The sequence below is a fragment of the Hetaerina americana genome, unplaced genomic scaffold (assembly GCF_022747635.1).
Source record: "Hetaerina americana unplaced genomic scaffold, ioHetAmer1.1.p SCAF_2, whole genome shotgun sequence".
In the NCBI taxonomy this organism is placed as follows: domain Eukaryota; kingdom Metazoa; phylum Arthropoda; class Insecta; order Odonata; family Calopterygidae; genus Hetaerina; species Hetaerina americana.
The window spans coordinates 28,782,939-28,798,980 of NW_027286763.1; the positions used below are offsets into that span (position 1 = coordinate 28,782,939).

At 41.8% G+C, this 16,042-nt stretch overlaps 1 protein-coding gene across 2 annotated transcripts in view; it reads left to right on the plus strand.

Moving 5' to 3' along the window:
• LOC139688425 (Y+L amino acid transporter 2) overlaps positions 1-16,042 on the plus strand; it is a 215,676-nt gene that overhangs the window by 79,596 nt on the left and 120,038 nt on the right. For both annotated transcript variants that reach the window (XM_071585996.1, XM_071585995.1), the window contains exon 3: positions 8,746-8,871. In XM_071585996.1, coding sequence (XP_071442097.1) covers positions 8,746-8,871 — 126 coding nt within the window. The remainder of the gene's footprint in view (positions 1-8,745; positions 8,872-16,042) is intronic.

Here is a 16,042-nt window from a genome sequence, read left to right on the forward strand (position 1 = left end):
AGGAAAGTCCCTCAGGAGGGACTCGTCTCAATCTTCGCTCTTCTAAACGCTTTTTAAGCGTGCACGGGCAGACCGGTGGTGATCTCCGTATTTAGACCGTAGGTAAAATACGCCGTATTCGAGATATTATTAATATCATTGCATTTGAGTGTTAATTTATGCAGTAGGCATATGCGCTGCCGCTCTAATGAAGCTAGCTTTTGTGAAATGCAATACTGGAAGATGTAAAGAGCAAAAAATAAATACGTGCTATTTGATGTACGTGTAATTTATACAGGGTTCGTCCGGAAAATAAGTGTACTGAGCTCAGGAAAAAAAATTTATGACACTTTTAAATATCTTAAGCTAATATTCCTCAAAATAGGACCCTTGTGAGTCGATACACTTGTTCCAGCGGCGTTCCCATTCCTGGAACGCTCCCGCGAAAGCATCATCGGGAACCTCTCGAAGACACGTCGTCACGGCCTCTTTGACGGCGTCCAAAGTCCCGTATCGCGTTCCTTTCAAACTCCTCTTTATCTTCGGGAACAGAAAGAAGTCCTCTAAAAAATGTGGATCATTTTTGCAGTGATCCGCAAGTTGTGTCGCGATTTCCAAACGATTGAGTCTTTGATAATCACTGAGCACTTTCGGCACCAACTTTGCACAAATTTTTCGCATCTGTAATTGCTCCCTAATAATCTCGTGCACTATTGTTTTGGGCACATTACACTGCTCTGCTATCATCCGAACACTAAGACGACGATCAGAGTTCAGTACATCGCGAACTTTTCGCACATTTTCGTCAGTGAGTGTCGTTGATGGGCGTCCAGGCCGTGGTTCGTCGTCGACCTCTTCTCTGCCCTCCACGAACATCTTGTGCCACCGAAAGATCATGTTTCTGGACATGGCTGACTCCCCGTAAGCCTGGTTAATCATACCGACAGTTTCGGTAGACGATTTCCCAAGCTTTACCGCAAATTTGATGGAATAACGCTGCTCCAAAAACTTCGGCATCGCGTTCCGTGACGTGGGTCGAGCGTGGAGGTTCGCGTTAACAGAGCTCCTCACTACACCACAGCTCAGAGCCGACTGCCTTTTTCAGCGTCGCTTGCCAACATACCCCCCTCCAATCGCAGCCCGTCAGAGCGGTGCTGGGCGCGCCTGGAGCGGCGGGAAAAAATCAGTACACTTATTTTCCGGACGAACCCTGTATACTTCTAATCCTCCTAAGAAAGGTAAACCTCTAATCTGTTATCCTGCGAGCGCTTGGATCTATGTTAGAAAATATGGATTCAAGAATTGAACTGGGAAAAAATCCTAAGTCGTACACAACTGCGGTGAACAAACATTAAACAACGTCATACAATTAATAAATAATCTGAAACGAGATCTCTAGGAGATGCGAAGGCTAAAATTTATCTTTAACCCAATATGAAGGCCTCAATCTGGCGATTCACTTGCGACATCAAGGATCATTGAGTTCGACCGTTTGGCAGTAATGCATTAATAGTTGTCAAGGAAAATGAGTTACGATACATTCATTGATCGAAGCATGGAAATATGACGAATCTAAATGCACACACACACATATATTATTTATTATATATAAAAAATAAAATAAAAAAATATATATATATATACACACATATATATTTGTTTTTGTTCGCTTGTGCTAACTTGATTTATGAACATAATTATTCACATCCGTGAGACTTTCATATACTAAATTTATATAGGTACGACACCGGTATTGAAAAGCTGCTTACCAGGATGTAAAAAGTGATTGATCGTCAAGGCGGCTATGTAGACAAATAGTTAAATGCTCTACCTTTCCAACAATGTACGCAAAGTTGAGACAATTTGATTTTTCTTGAAAAAAATAGGAGACCTTACTTTTCGAATCGCCCACGTATAATTCTCTGAACCCCTTTTCATTTGTATTATTTCTTTTGACCCGAGTTGCATGAGAACTGGATGATGAAAGGGCTCGTGCTTTCTCGGCGTATCTGCTGAATTAAATCCCCTCAGGTCTGCCACCGCGTCTGTTCTCGATCCCCTCTGTCTTTTTAATTAGCGAATCTGTAATTGAAATATCAGCGGAGATGGAGAGTGTATGCCGGTGGAAGATCCAAGGGGAATCAATAGTGAGGACTGAATCATACCCAAAGTTTCTCGACTTCAGCAGCGTCTTTCATTGACAAATTTGTTGCAGCCAGCGGATTTTGAAAATCATTATTCCGATGACGAATGCAGTCGGGAACTTTATTTTAAATCCGACGAAGAAATAGGACCCGGAGATAAAACCACCCCCTCCCTTGGAATTTTTTCCTCTTGGGGCATTAATCGGCGCTGCGTCGCCATTGGAATTCAAAAGAATAGGGAGACAGAGGATAATGTTCATGGCGGGAAGGAGGTTGTGATGGCCAGGGAGCGGGGGTAGGGAGAGGGGGTGGGCTGCGTTATCGCGTGCGTCGCAATCAAAACAACACTGAAGTGACCCGAGCCCGAGACCTGTTTGGAAATACCCGAGGGATGTGGAGCGGGGAATCGGAGGGAAGGAGGCACCCCGTATCTCCTTAGCCTTTCCCCCTCTTCGATAGGGTGTCCTCCTCCCTCTAGTCTGCGTGCCAGTTTAATTTACGTGCGTCAAACGTTAGGATCGGCGTCGGGTCATAGTTCACCGGGACACACAGGCTCGACTTGTATGCGCCTTCAACCGTACGTGATTCCCCCCTCGTTCCCTGCGCCATCCCCCCGCCCTTAAATCCCCTCCCCTCCTCCCTCGTCGGCGTCTTCCGAAGCACGCTCCGACTCCCCTTCGGACGCCGCGGCACCGTGGCGATAGCGCGTGGGCCCTACCAAGGTTGCATTATATTGTCGTACATTTTGGCTTTGAAAGGACTGGTTGGCGGACAATAACCCAAAAGCTTTAGGGGCTTTCAAGAGGAGTTATGATTGGATGATCCGACGGCGGATTCATCCGATCCCCTCTTGGTGCCCAAAATGGCGAATCTCTATTTTACACATGTTGCTAATTTCTTTCACTTAAGATATTAGTCCTGTTCCTGAACCCGTCCCTTCCTCGGCCGACCAATGTCCATTTTCTTACTCGATGGATTATATTTTAGGATTGCTGCTGGTGGTCTGCTTTTTAATGTGTGTGTTCACCCCCTGTCACAAATCCTAGCGGTGGCTTGCAGGGTACTCAAATAAGAAAACAACTAAAATAATAAAAACTAAAATACAATGTAATGCGGCTTACATCTGCGGTTGTAAGTTCTTTTTTTAATTTAATGACTGGATTTTAAAGTCTTTTCTGATTTCGCGGATGACTCGGTGAATTTTCCAGGAGATATCTGAGGATTACGATCGTTTAATTCCAGTACAGGATCTACCGATATGGTAATATTTTGATAGATACAGGTTAAACCAGGTACATTTCATTGCCTCCACAAACGATACACAACCTTAACAATTGAGTACACCCCTCTTCGATTCCGCATACAAATTACCTCCCTTCATCCTATCCATGATTTTTCCTTAACCCACCGCGTTTGCTCATGTTCAACTATTAGTCTTCAACGTTCCATCGCCAACCAAAATGCTCTGAATCCATCTTTTCTGTCTTCTTTGGATTTGGTTTTACAATAAATCTCTCTAATCTTGACTGAATGATCATGTCTTCCAGAGTTATTTGGAATTTTTACAATGCGTTGCATGTCTTGAAAAAAATTAGTGGTATCAAATTTACTTAAAAGATTCAATATAAAAATTAATCTTCGTTTTTTGAAGGGATCACATTCCAACAATTTTCAACTTCAACAATTTTATAACACCTTTTTTTCATATGCTCCAACATTCGCTGCCCTACGCTGCTCTTTTGTTAAATCCGTCTCGTGAGGATCCCAGATACTGGCTTCTGGTCAAGTCTAACCAGTGAGAAGTTTCGTTGCTGTTTCACCTTATCGTCGCATTTTTCCCTCTACCCTTCCGAGAAAATCTGATTTTCGGAACCTCCTCTCCGAAAATCCTCAACCCATTCTCCGCATATCTGTCGTATATATTTATTCAATGAGAGTTCCTGTCTAAGAGTGATTCCCAGACATTATACAAGTGTAAATTCTTTGTTAGTTCGCTATTATTCGTTGAATCTATAAATTCATGAAAAATATTTTGAGATAAAATTCTAATCGTCATGCACCTTGCACCATTCCTGAATACGTAGCTACAAGGTCATTAGCGAACGTACCTGTGTCGGACTGGCTGCAAATGTCTCCAAACACTACTGCGTCTACAGAAGAAAGTCAAATCTTACTCTTGACTATGCTAAGTCATTAGATACTCGTATATGATTTGAGTTGATGCGGGCTTTCGGCTCTTCCCCGATAAACATCCTAAGTTATCCCAACCATAATACTAACCGTTCTATCAAAGAAAAAAAGAGCGATTCCTTCCTGAACGCCTACTGCATCGGGAACACCGAAATGATTTGTGTAGACTCAATGAAATACCTAGGCATTACCCTCACCCACGACCTTTCCTGGGTGAAACACAAACGGGGAATATGTGGACAAGTTAAAAAAAATTAGGATATATTAGAAGTGTGCTGGGTAAATGTGATGAAAAGTTCAAAGAGAAATGTGATATTTCGTTAGTTAGGCCTCATTTAAAATATGCTGCTAGTATATGGGATCCTCTAGAAATTGGATCAATTGCCGAATTGAATAGCTTGCAGCGTAGATGAGCTAAATTTGCAAAACGGTGTTATGATGAACTTTGTAGCGCATCCAAAATATTAGAGCAGCTAGGATGGGAATCACTCACGTAGCGAAGGTTAAATTACATAGTAAATGTCTTGCATACATTTGAAGGGCCTCTCTTTAGCAGTGATGTTGAAAATGTATTGTTACCCCCATCGTACTACGGTAGGAGCGATAATGTCAATTAAAGTAGAGAGATCAGGTTTAGGACAGATAGATTTAAGATGTCATTTTGTCCACGATCGGTAAGGGATCAGATTAAAATTTTCCGACCACGGTAGGGTCATATTCGGGTCAAAATTAGTCTGGTGTATATTTACCCCCTGCCACACAGCCTAGCGGTGGCTTTCAGGGCACTTAAACAAATATAATCAAAAGAGTACCGTTGTGCATGACTATTATAGAATTCTATGATCCAGGATTTGGCACTATGACCTATCCTAGAGCTTATTAACTTTTTATTGCAATGAACACAAGTCCATGGGGTCGCAAAGCAAGCCTCTCCCCCGCCTGTCAAGTGGCGGAAAAGGTCTTTTGGATTTTAGTTCCATTTCCCCACAGATAAGTGTTTTATGCTTATGATATGAAGTGTATAGTTATGTTAAATAAATGAATGAGATTGATTTATGCATCCGCTGGGACCGCAGTCCGCCCTCCCCGCTCTTCCCCTCCGCCGTCGCTTTCCTCGAAGGTTCGCCGTCCGCCCGTCTCACTCCCTAGGACGTCCCGTGGGCGCATGTCGGGTCGCCACCCGTCCCAGTAATTGATGATTTTCATCAGCATTAGGTATCATACCATCTGAGGCAACGTAGTTTTACCTAACCTTTTCTTCGATGGTGATCTTAAGTTTTGCGAGGGGAAAGCGTTCATAATCCTTCGAACCTGTTTCGGGAAATTTTTCAGTAACATTTTCCTTTCGGTCATTGCGGGTTAAAAATATATATTATAACTTATTTAGAGTTGAATTTTTTAGAAATCATTAAAAATCATCACACATATGGTTTTGAGCACTCGGAAGCAAAAAGGGCCACAGTTTCAGTTCTTACTTCTGCACTAGAGCGCGTCTCGTTCCAATGGACCGAGGCCATCGAGGAAATTGCAATGGCGATTCGGCAGAAGGGTATGATGTCAAACGACGTTTTACGATAGCCATAACCGGTATCTTTAATCCGAATATTTTCGACTGGAAGTGCTTTATTGTATGATGTAATCAAATGTACAGATGACAGTATTGTTTCCCTAAGATCGTAAATGTGTTGGGAGTAAGTATGAGAGATAATACGCCACAATGGATTGTTGTGACGTATTATAGATTAAAGGGAGTTAAAAATACTATGACTTATTTTAACTAATTGCACGGGGGAAGTAACCAAAGAACTTGTGACATGAATTTTAGGCATACCCGTAACACTCGCACTGAAAATTTCTGCCGCTTATCGCAACTGTCATCTTAAGACATTCATTCTAAAATCCTTCACTCCGAAGACTAGTTGATTACAGGCCTCCATTCTTCCCTATCCAATGCTAATCCTTAGCCTCCGCCTCCAGCACTATTCCATAGCGTCCCTGTGCTTTTCCAATATCACACATCTCCCAATAACAAAATACCACACCCCACACAAAGTTATTATGGTGCACTTTTGTATAAATATATTTTTAGCATAATATATGGTTCTCAATCAAAATATTTTCTCAGCTGCGGCAGTTTACTCCAGATTTGTCGCTTTCCTTCCATTTTCTGTGATGCTGTTTCTGATTTATACAATATATGAGAATATAGCCTGTCGAAGATCAATGAATCAAAGCAACTTCGAGCAAAGGAATCCCAAACCGAATCGTTTATCTTGGTGCTTTGAGTGACGCGAGGTGGTAATCTGTTCAAATGACGTGTGGCTTGACGCTCGTTCCCCAGAAGGACATCCCTTCGATTCAAGTCAAACAGTTCTCGAGGAAAAAAACTTTTTGTCGATAGATCCAACATCCAGGTGTCTAAACTTCCCTATACTCAATACGCTGTGGTAGTGTGCAGAATTCCCTTATACTTTGCTCCCTTCGAACTGTTAAAATGTGCTCTGCAATAGAAAATCCCGCGAGTTTTCAGCGAGGGCTGTTCAAAAGGTAAATAACGTTTTAAAATAAAATATAAACCTATTTACAAGACAGTTTTATTACAAACATTTGAAATGTTTATTTTTAGGCAATTTTTCTACATATTTGCCATTCAAGTTGAAGCATTTATCATAACGATACACAAGATTTTTAATTCCATATTTGAAGAAATCTGCCACCTTACATTTTAACCACTTGTTTACGCCAGCATGCAATTCTGCGTCACTGTCCAAGCGCTGTGTTGCAAGCCACGTCCAGTGAGACATACGTAATCATCAACGGCGATTTTCACGAATTTTTCCGTTGATTTTCACCACCAGGTCACCTGTCACAGGGCTAGGCCGACCACTGCGGTCCTCGTCGTGAACATTGGAGGGGCTATTTTAAAACGGAATGAACCTTTTAAATTGAATGCACCACTGCCTCACTCCGCCCTCACTCATTATACCGTCTCCGTATACTTCTCAAAGTTGTCTATGAATTTCAATTGGCTTATCGTTTTTTGTCAGTAAAAAACTAATCGCAGTGAGCAAAGAAGAAGAAGCGCAGTCTACATAGTTGCATTGTAATGCATATATAGCGGATAACCGTTAATGTTACTGTCGCGGCCTATCCCGCAGTTCTTTGATTTAGAGTTAACATGTGTTCCGGTGAATGCATTAACTAATAATTCTGCTTATATGGCTGGTTCCCAAAACCACTAGCTCTTGTGGCGGTTTTATTGGCATTGTGTAAATGAAGACGTATGTAGACTTGAAATGAGAGGTCTCGGTGCGTCCAAAAACGCGGAGGCGTAGCTGATCTCTTCGGTGGAGAGCCAAATAAATGAAAATGAAGCTTGATTGCTCCGATCGTCCGCATGCGTAAAGGCAATGCGATTCGTTGCACGTCCCCGCCGGAGGCCAAGTCTGAGCAAGTAATAAGATTTTACGAAGGCTGCAGTCCCATTACCATGAGCCAAAAGAGGTTTAGACCGCGTCTCATTTTTTGAAAATCCTTTTCATAAGAAGGGACAAAATCAAAATATCCGGGGAAGAAATAATGGAAATCTTTTTTATTATTAAAGTAGAACGGGCTAAATTGGGTACACAAGTGTATAGATCTAGACGGTGGGTAATTTAGGAAGTAGATTGAAGGGCATTTGATCATTTAGGATGGCTAGTATATTTAAGGAAATATTCTAAGCCATTCATGATACTCTTTCCTTTTTCCTCCTCCGCCATTTAACCGAGCAATTTTTTTTCTGTTGTTAAACGGATCTTTCTGAATTAGCTCACGGATCTTTTTGGTGAATGGGGGGACTTAAAAAAATCGAATTATTGATATCAATTGCAGTAAAATAAATATCTTTGAAATATGTATTTGAAAGATCTCTCATGGACAGGATTCAAACATCGGGTCAAACTCGATGATTCTGAATGATATTCATCACAATAACCCTGTCACCAGCTGTTGAGGCTGGTTTATGCATGTGTTGAGAGTACGGTTGCTAACCGGAGCTTCTCGCATTGAAATTTGTGTAGTGCCCATGGGCACTCCTTAATTTACCCGAGCTGATTTCCTCAGGACGAGATCTTTTTATGAGAAACGAAGAAAGGTCCCGGCCCTGAGACCATGGAGTGTAAAATTCGTAAGCCACCCTCAGACATAATTGAGTTATACCGTTGCTGACAACCAATGTTCGCATCGGAGAATGAGACAGTGCTTTAAACTGCAACAAAAGGGTTGGCCGCTGAAAAAAAACTCACCCCCTGATTTCATATTAGTACAATAACTCTTGATAAAATAATACCAGCGCACACTGTGTATTAATTAAATGTATATGCGTATTTTAAGAGAGTTATTTACATTTCACCGTTGAAGTTGTCCTCATTGAATCTCTTGCTCTCTGCAGTGGTGCTGACGTTCGTCAACTGCTGGGACGTGAAATGGGCCACGCGAGTCCAGGACGCCTTCACGTACGCCAAACTGCTGGCGCTGTTCATCATCATCGCCACGGGAATCGTCATGCTCTGCAACGGTGAGTGCTGACCCCTCCCCGCTCGCCTTGCGCCACCTCTGAAGACATGGCTGGGCAAGGACGGAAGCGAGACCAGCGGGTCACGACAAAAGCAATCCCTTCCCGAATTTGCCAAAGAAATCCCCAATTGCTCCCTTCATAGGGTGCGACGAGTTTTGTCATGAACACCATTTTAGATTGCGAATTGGCTGTAATTTTTATTTATCTGTTGGCGCCGGCCCTTCCAAGTGGTGAGGACACAGTTAAGGATGCAGGGCGCCGTTAAGAATAGTTTCATAATCTGATGAAGTTCAGAACTACTTCTTGGAAGAAATATTCACAATCAGCAAAAGGGAATATCGTAATTCGTTTTAATGACTGTAAAATTACCACGATGTCGTCAATGTCGCACGAAATAAACTTCCAAAGCTGCTCTCTCTTTAATTATTGAGAGTGATATCTGGTTCACATCACTCCAAGTGCTTAATTGGATGCAACTACACCTCAAAGTTCGTTTCAATCGACAGGAGTCGTATGGTTGTGTTTTTCAGTTGAACAACTTCCGTAGATTCCGTTCAAAAATTCTGTACCTTCCCATTAAGTTACGTTTTGGAAAAATGAAAATCAGTTCCCTAGTTCAGGGGTTCCTAGCAACGGAAGCAGACATTGGGGAAATAGCTATTTCAGAATATCACGTGTGTCGTTTAGAAGATTGCTTCTTTGTATGTTGCATTTCGAGAAGGGAGGAACAGCAAGTGGATCTTCCTACTCTCTCCATCGCCCAGGGATCAGCCAATTCAAAAAGACAGTCGGTTGGTATCAACATGTTTTCTAGCCACTTTCAGGAGCTAAGTTTGGCTTTTGCGCCGCAACAAAAGGCCTATTGTTTTGATTGACCACATCTCAAAGTCAAAGCAAAAACAAAGGCGTACGTGATGACGAACCAAAATGGTAAATACGAGACAGGCGCAATTCCTCCGTCTTGGCGTTTTCCTCGCGAGTGCGCCTTGCCTTTCTCGTTACCGAAGCAATCGCCCATCGTCTCGTCCAGATTAATTAAACTTACTCTCCCCCCCTCGCCCCTCATACCTTCTCCTTCTCTTCCTGTTAACCCCGTGGACGGCCCATCCCGTAAACAACGCTTCCCAATCCAGTTACCGGCATTGCGCAGGAGCGTCGCGTACATTCCCGCTTTGCCGTGCCTCCGTCAACCCTCCCTGAAATTGCTCTATGTCCGTGTATTTTAACCACTTTGGTCGCTTGTGTGCCATTCAAGTGGATGTGTTGAGTAATAAAGCACGATAGCACGCGAAATGGTGCTCATTCTTGTGAAGAGAGCTGGTTGACGGAGAAGGTCGGACCGGACTATTTATATGCCTAATAAGCTGGAACACTTTGCAATACTATAGAAGGATTTAAGATAATCCCTCACGCTATTTCAATAACATTTTTAAATCCACAACACGAAAAATTAAAAAAATCACTTCTTTATAATTCGCACAGGGTAATATAAAAATGAACTTCGTAGTTTCAGCCTTGACCTTTTGGAACTTGTCCATGACGGAAAGAAAAAAACAGCCAAGTTAATTCCACTTATTTTTTTAATGAAACAAAATTAAAAAATTAAGCGGATTTAACTTAGTCGTTTTTCTTTTACCGTATAATATAAAAAATATAACTCTCAACACATAAAATATTTAAAGATTCTTCAGCAGTCGTTTTTCCAAAACAAATGGAGTGTACGAGTATATTGCAACACATATTTGCTAATTGGTACTATACTGAGTTAACAGGACAATATTTTCGACTTAGCAAATTTGGTCTTGCCATTACACTTATCAAATTCTGTGAAGTTTAGCGATTATTGATGACTTTATTCAATTTGACGTTTTTTCTATTTAAAATTCTGCTTTGCGGTTTTATTGCAGCCCAAACAATAAAATTCCATTGTTATAAAAAGAGTCAAAATTACCGCATCCACTTATCATTGCAAAATTAAAATTATATGTGCATAATTGCGCCCAGAATGCATTGCTCAATCATTTTCAACAAGGGTAGCCACTCCGTCGGGATAATACAAAAAGGTCGGGGGATTATTTGATTCGGGCAAGAGGAATCTGGCCTCGGCCACCGGTCAACCACCTACCTAATGGAATACCACGCTCCCATCTATGATAGGGTGGTTATCATAATGATAATTAAAAAAAAACAAGAGTGAAATTCGATGTGGAGCAAGTTGCAGAAATTGGGTGAAATCGTGGAACAAGGGACGCAATAATTGGACGGAGAGTGTCAAATTATTATTTGAAAGCTCGAGTTTGGAGGCACTGGAAGCTCAAAGATTACAACCACAGCTTAAACTTTTAAAAAAGTACAAATCTTCTTGTTTGCATTTTACATATTCTTTTCCTGAGGCCTAATACTCTGCCATTCAAATCAAAATGACAAGTGCTGTCTTGTCGAGCCCGCTGGAAGTATCATCAATGACAAAATTGTCGACAAATATTCCATGTTGGTATTTCTATGGATATTTAATGACGAAAATGAATAAGGCCTCATGGATATTTTCGATGGTTACAATTCAATATGTAATTAATGGAGATGTCCTGCCTCTCTTGATCATGTCCGTCAACAGCAACTCGAAGAAGAAGTTATAAGTGCCATGAATACACTTTTACAAATAAACGATATTTAATGACTACTAAATGTCGTCTAGAATATCGGTCGGGAAACAAAACATTGGTTAAATTGATTTTTAAACCTGCGCCTGTATCTCAGTTAATGATGCAAAAGTAGGTTAACCGCCAGGGGTGTGTCGCGAGGGGGACGCGTGCAGTGTGATTAATAGGGACGCGTGCAGGTCCAGTGTGATTAATAGGGACTGGCATATCTACCTTAGGTGAATTACGGATTCTATCTCGTATCTTTGCAATGCCTAAGGTAACTCCAGAGATGAACGCATGTTATCGCAGAAAGTCAATGAAAAATGTGCATCATTTTTCGCATCCCGAGAATTTGAGTTATCGCTAAGGAGTCTGCTGTCTCACTTTTACTATCTGCAGGAAGAGTAATTGCCCTTTTTTTTCTTTACAATGAACATTTGGTGTCTGTATATTATCCGTGATCGTTATAATAATCTCAATCACGAGGAAATATTAATGCACAGACTAAATGCAGTGAAACGCCAGCATTAGTTTAATGTGCACACTTACGCGCGGGTTAGTTTTATTTCGTTTTATTTCAAAGCGACTAATATTTAAATGCTACAACTCCGGAGGAACGTACTTAAAAGTATTTTCACGGCCGTTAAAAAGAGCATTCCCTCCGCAGAACTGAGTTTATGCCCCGAGATGGGTGAATTCGTGATTAAACGGCGGTCTCTAGGGCCCTTGAGTGGTCGTCGTAAATCTCGAAGGGTTCTCCTCCCGTGTCGTCTCTCTGCTCCGGAAAGGATCCTTAGCTGTAGGTAGGTTGGATTTGCTGGTCGTCGTATCGTCACTCTTCCAGGAAGACAGAAAGGCTCGACGATAAGGCCCATGAGCTCTTGCCTTGCCTCGCGCTATGAACTTCAATTTGGGATTTCAGTCCTTTGTGCTCCTTGTCAATCATATGGACTATCCTCATTCACCGGAGTTCCGCGTTGAAATTCATCTGCTTCATTAAAAAAAAACGTTTGGTTTGCCTGAAATATAAAATTACGGGTTATTGTTCAGTGTAAAAATTACAGAGAGTATCCCAGATAAGGCATGATTCAAACTGAGCTTGTAGTTAAATTTTATTTCATATTTCTTTCCGAGTTTCCTTATTTGACGGTGATATCGAAATATTATGTTGTCAAATATTGTAGTTTAGTATAATGATATTGAATTAAAGATGAATTCGGTAAATATGTGCAGTTAAAATATATTTTATAATATATAAATTTACCATAAATAAAGTTAAAATAACGAAATTTGGAAGATGTATTTTGGTATGGTTTGTATAAAACGTATCGGGTAAAGTTTCGGAAAAATAGATTTATATCAGATAATTCTACAATGACTCACAATTCTTCAAATTTCAACTGTTGAGCGCCTACATGCTTTTGCTAGCGGCTTTACCACAACTCGGCTCCCTGGTAGGTGGATTCCTGAAGGTCCTTAAGGGTACGCGTGAAAGCTTCTTTGTTGACACTTAGGGTCCCATGGTGGTGTCTTTGAGGATGGATTTCACTTTTCACATTAGATAATATTCTGCTGGTGCCAAGTTGACTCTTTACGGGGGTAGGGGAATCGTCGCGATGGTGTTGCAGGTCGTCGCAACCAGACACTCGGCTCTGCTCTTAGTCCTCCGTCAAGACCTTTGGGACGAGTTTAGCGCAGATCTTTTGCATCGCCAAATTTTCAGTGATAATGGGGTGCAGTCATTTTATCAATACGATCTGCTATCATACGCACACTTAACCGACGGTCTTAATCCAGCATACCACGCACATGTCAGGAAAAAAATGTTACCGATAGGTTTTATACATTCCTTGTAAATTATATAATAATGAACCATTCATGGTGTGCCAGGACTGAACATTTATTTTTTATCTAAATTTTGTGCAGTTTTTAGATTCAATTTCACACTTTTAATGTTTATTTTATTATTAAATAGAGAGAAGGAGCAGGTTAAAACTAATTCGTAGAAGTATTGTGACCGACTTAGAAGGAATATTTATTTCAATTCCCGATATTCGCCGTTGCCTTTCGCACAATTTTCCACTCCTAACCACCAGTGAGAACTCAGTGTGATCCAAGGGACAGTCGAGAAGTCCAGCAAAATTCCTTGGGAATTGCCTTTGAGGCCAGCCTTCTCCTAATTTGTGACGCTCGTCTGCTCAGGTCCATTCCAGACGCAACTCAGGCCGATGCGAGGTGTGCCACCGTGAAATACGTCTTGCATGGCTGATGCGTTGGTGTGGGCGGTGGGAAACCAAGATCCGTGGGTTGCTTTTTACATTTTGAGCCAAATAATGTAAAGACAGTAATTTATTGTTGAAAATGGCTTTATTGTTTTTCGAAGTATTCTCCATGATAATCAATACACTTTTGGTTGTGCTCAAACCAATTTACGTAACACTTTTTCCACTCCGATTGAGGTACCTCCAAAATATGGTTTTTGAATGCATCAACAGCTTCTTTAGGCACCAATAAACATTAGCCGCGCAAATTTTTCTTGATAGACAATATAAAGAAGTCATTTGGTGCTAAATCAGGGCTGTGCGGAGGCCTTTCTTACAATGTTCCACTCTTAACCACCAGTGAGAACTCAGTGTGATTCAAGGGACAGTCGAGAAGGTCAGCGAGATTCCTCGGGAATTCGACGTTTTGGCCACTCAAAAAGATAGTTGGTTCAGCCGATCTGTGAGAGCTTGCATTGTCATGATGAAGAATGATCCTTCGTTGCCGCTTCTTTTTTCGTATTTCACCAAGCACTTCTGACAAACAAATGCTCGTGTACAGTTCAGAATCCACGGTTCTACGTTGTTCTAACGGTACGGTTGCCACATGTCCAGTTATCTCGAAAAAACAGGCGATCATTTGCTTCGACTTGCTTCGTGCACGTGCACTTTTGTCGGATTTGGCTCGTATTGGAACATCCATACAGTGGATTTCTGTTTTATTTCGGGCTCATACGCATAGGTCCAAGATTCGTCACCTGTGTAGATGTTATACACAGCTTTTGATGCACCGCGATTTTATTTCTAGAGCATTTCTTTGCACTAATTGACACGAGCATCTTTGAGAGCTTTTGTCAAATTACGCGGGATCCAGCACGAACAAATTTTTGTTTATGCAATATCTTATTGGTGCTCGTCATACTAATCCCCAAGGATGCCTCGATCTCGCGATAAGTCACATGACGAGCTTCCTTTACTAGTTCTTGCACAGAATCAATGTTTTCTGGCACAACAACTGATTTTGGACGACCTTCACGACTTTCGTCGCTGAGCGAACGGCGGCCATGATGGAATTCGTTATACCAGCGTTTCACAGTGGCAAAGGATGGGCATTCATCGCCAAAAGTGGAATTAATGTTGCCAAGGCTCAAGATATAAATAGCAGCCCTCGCACAGTCTCCCAGAGGAGCTAGCTGGAAAGCCAGGGTTAGAATCTCTCAGCTTTTTGACAAAAACTCAGATGCAGGGAATAGTTATTGTTACAGCCAACGGTTCTGGATCGTGCCAAAACAGAGGACCTAGACGCAAACATGGGCATGGGTAGATGTGAGATATTAAAGTGGAAGCCATTATGGCTCGCGATAAAAAACTTCTTTTTGAAAAATTTTTTAACTTGCCTCACATCAGTGTATCGTTAATTGATATTCGGAGAGCACTTGAACCATCCATCTCCAACGCTAATGAGGTAGAAATTATTCTCCAAATACGAAGGAGCTTGGAAAAGTGAAACCATTTCATATACATATGTCATGAATTTTCCTAGTTTTCACTATGTAGAAAAATTATGAAGTATTTTCCAGACTGTGCCGATTATGGTTTGGGGAAATTCATTCCGTTTCAAAACAAATTGTATATTTGGGATTCTGTCCAAAAATGGTAAGCACATTTTAGGAATTAATCCTTTCCGGTAGTAAAGTGCTAAAATCTCTTTCTATTTTGTTGAACAATTGTTCAGGAAAATTGCTGAATGGATCGCAGTATGTGCCGACTTATTGCTACAATGTTTTTGAGGTACTCCCTAGTAAGTTCGCTCATATATTCTCGGTCCACAGTTTTGAATATTCATGTGTGCAACCTTGCACGGATCACTTGGCGCAGAATCTTCCTAGGCCCAGATGAAACTCGTAGGTAACGGATTTCACGACTTGTCTCGATCCACACACACCCGCTCCCGTCCACCAATCTTCGGATGGAACATCGCTGAGGGAGGGGGCGCCCCTCCCCCTGCCCTTCCTCTTGGGCTCGCGGATCGCCGTCTCGCTTTCTTTTGTCTCCCGTGTCGCCATGCCAGAGGCTGGGCGTCTTCGTCCTCTCCCCGCGTTCGCTGTCGCCTCTGACGTATCGCTTGCGCACTTGAAATCTTTTGCCCTCTCGAGTGTGCATCTGTTTACGTGTGCCAGTGTGACCTTGGAGGATTCCGACAGCGGTCTTTATTGATGTCGCCACTGGGGATCAATCCTCTTCCGAGGTGTATCGAGTGTCGCCGGA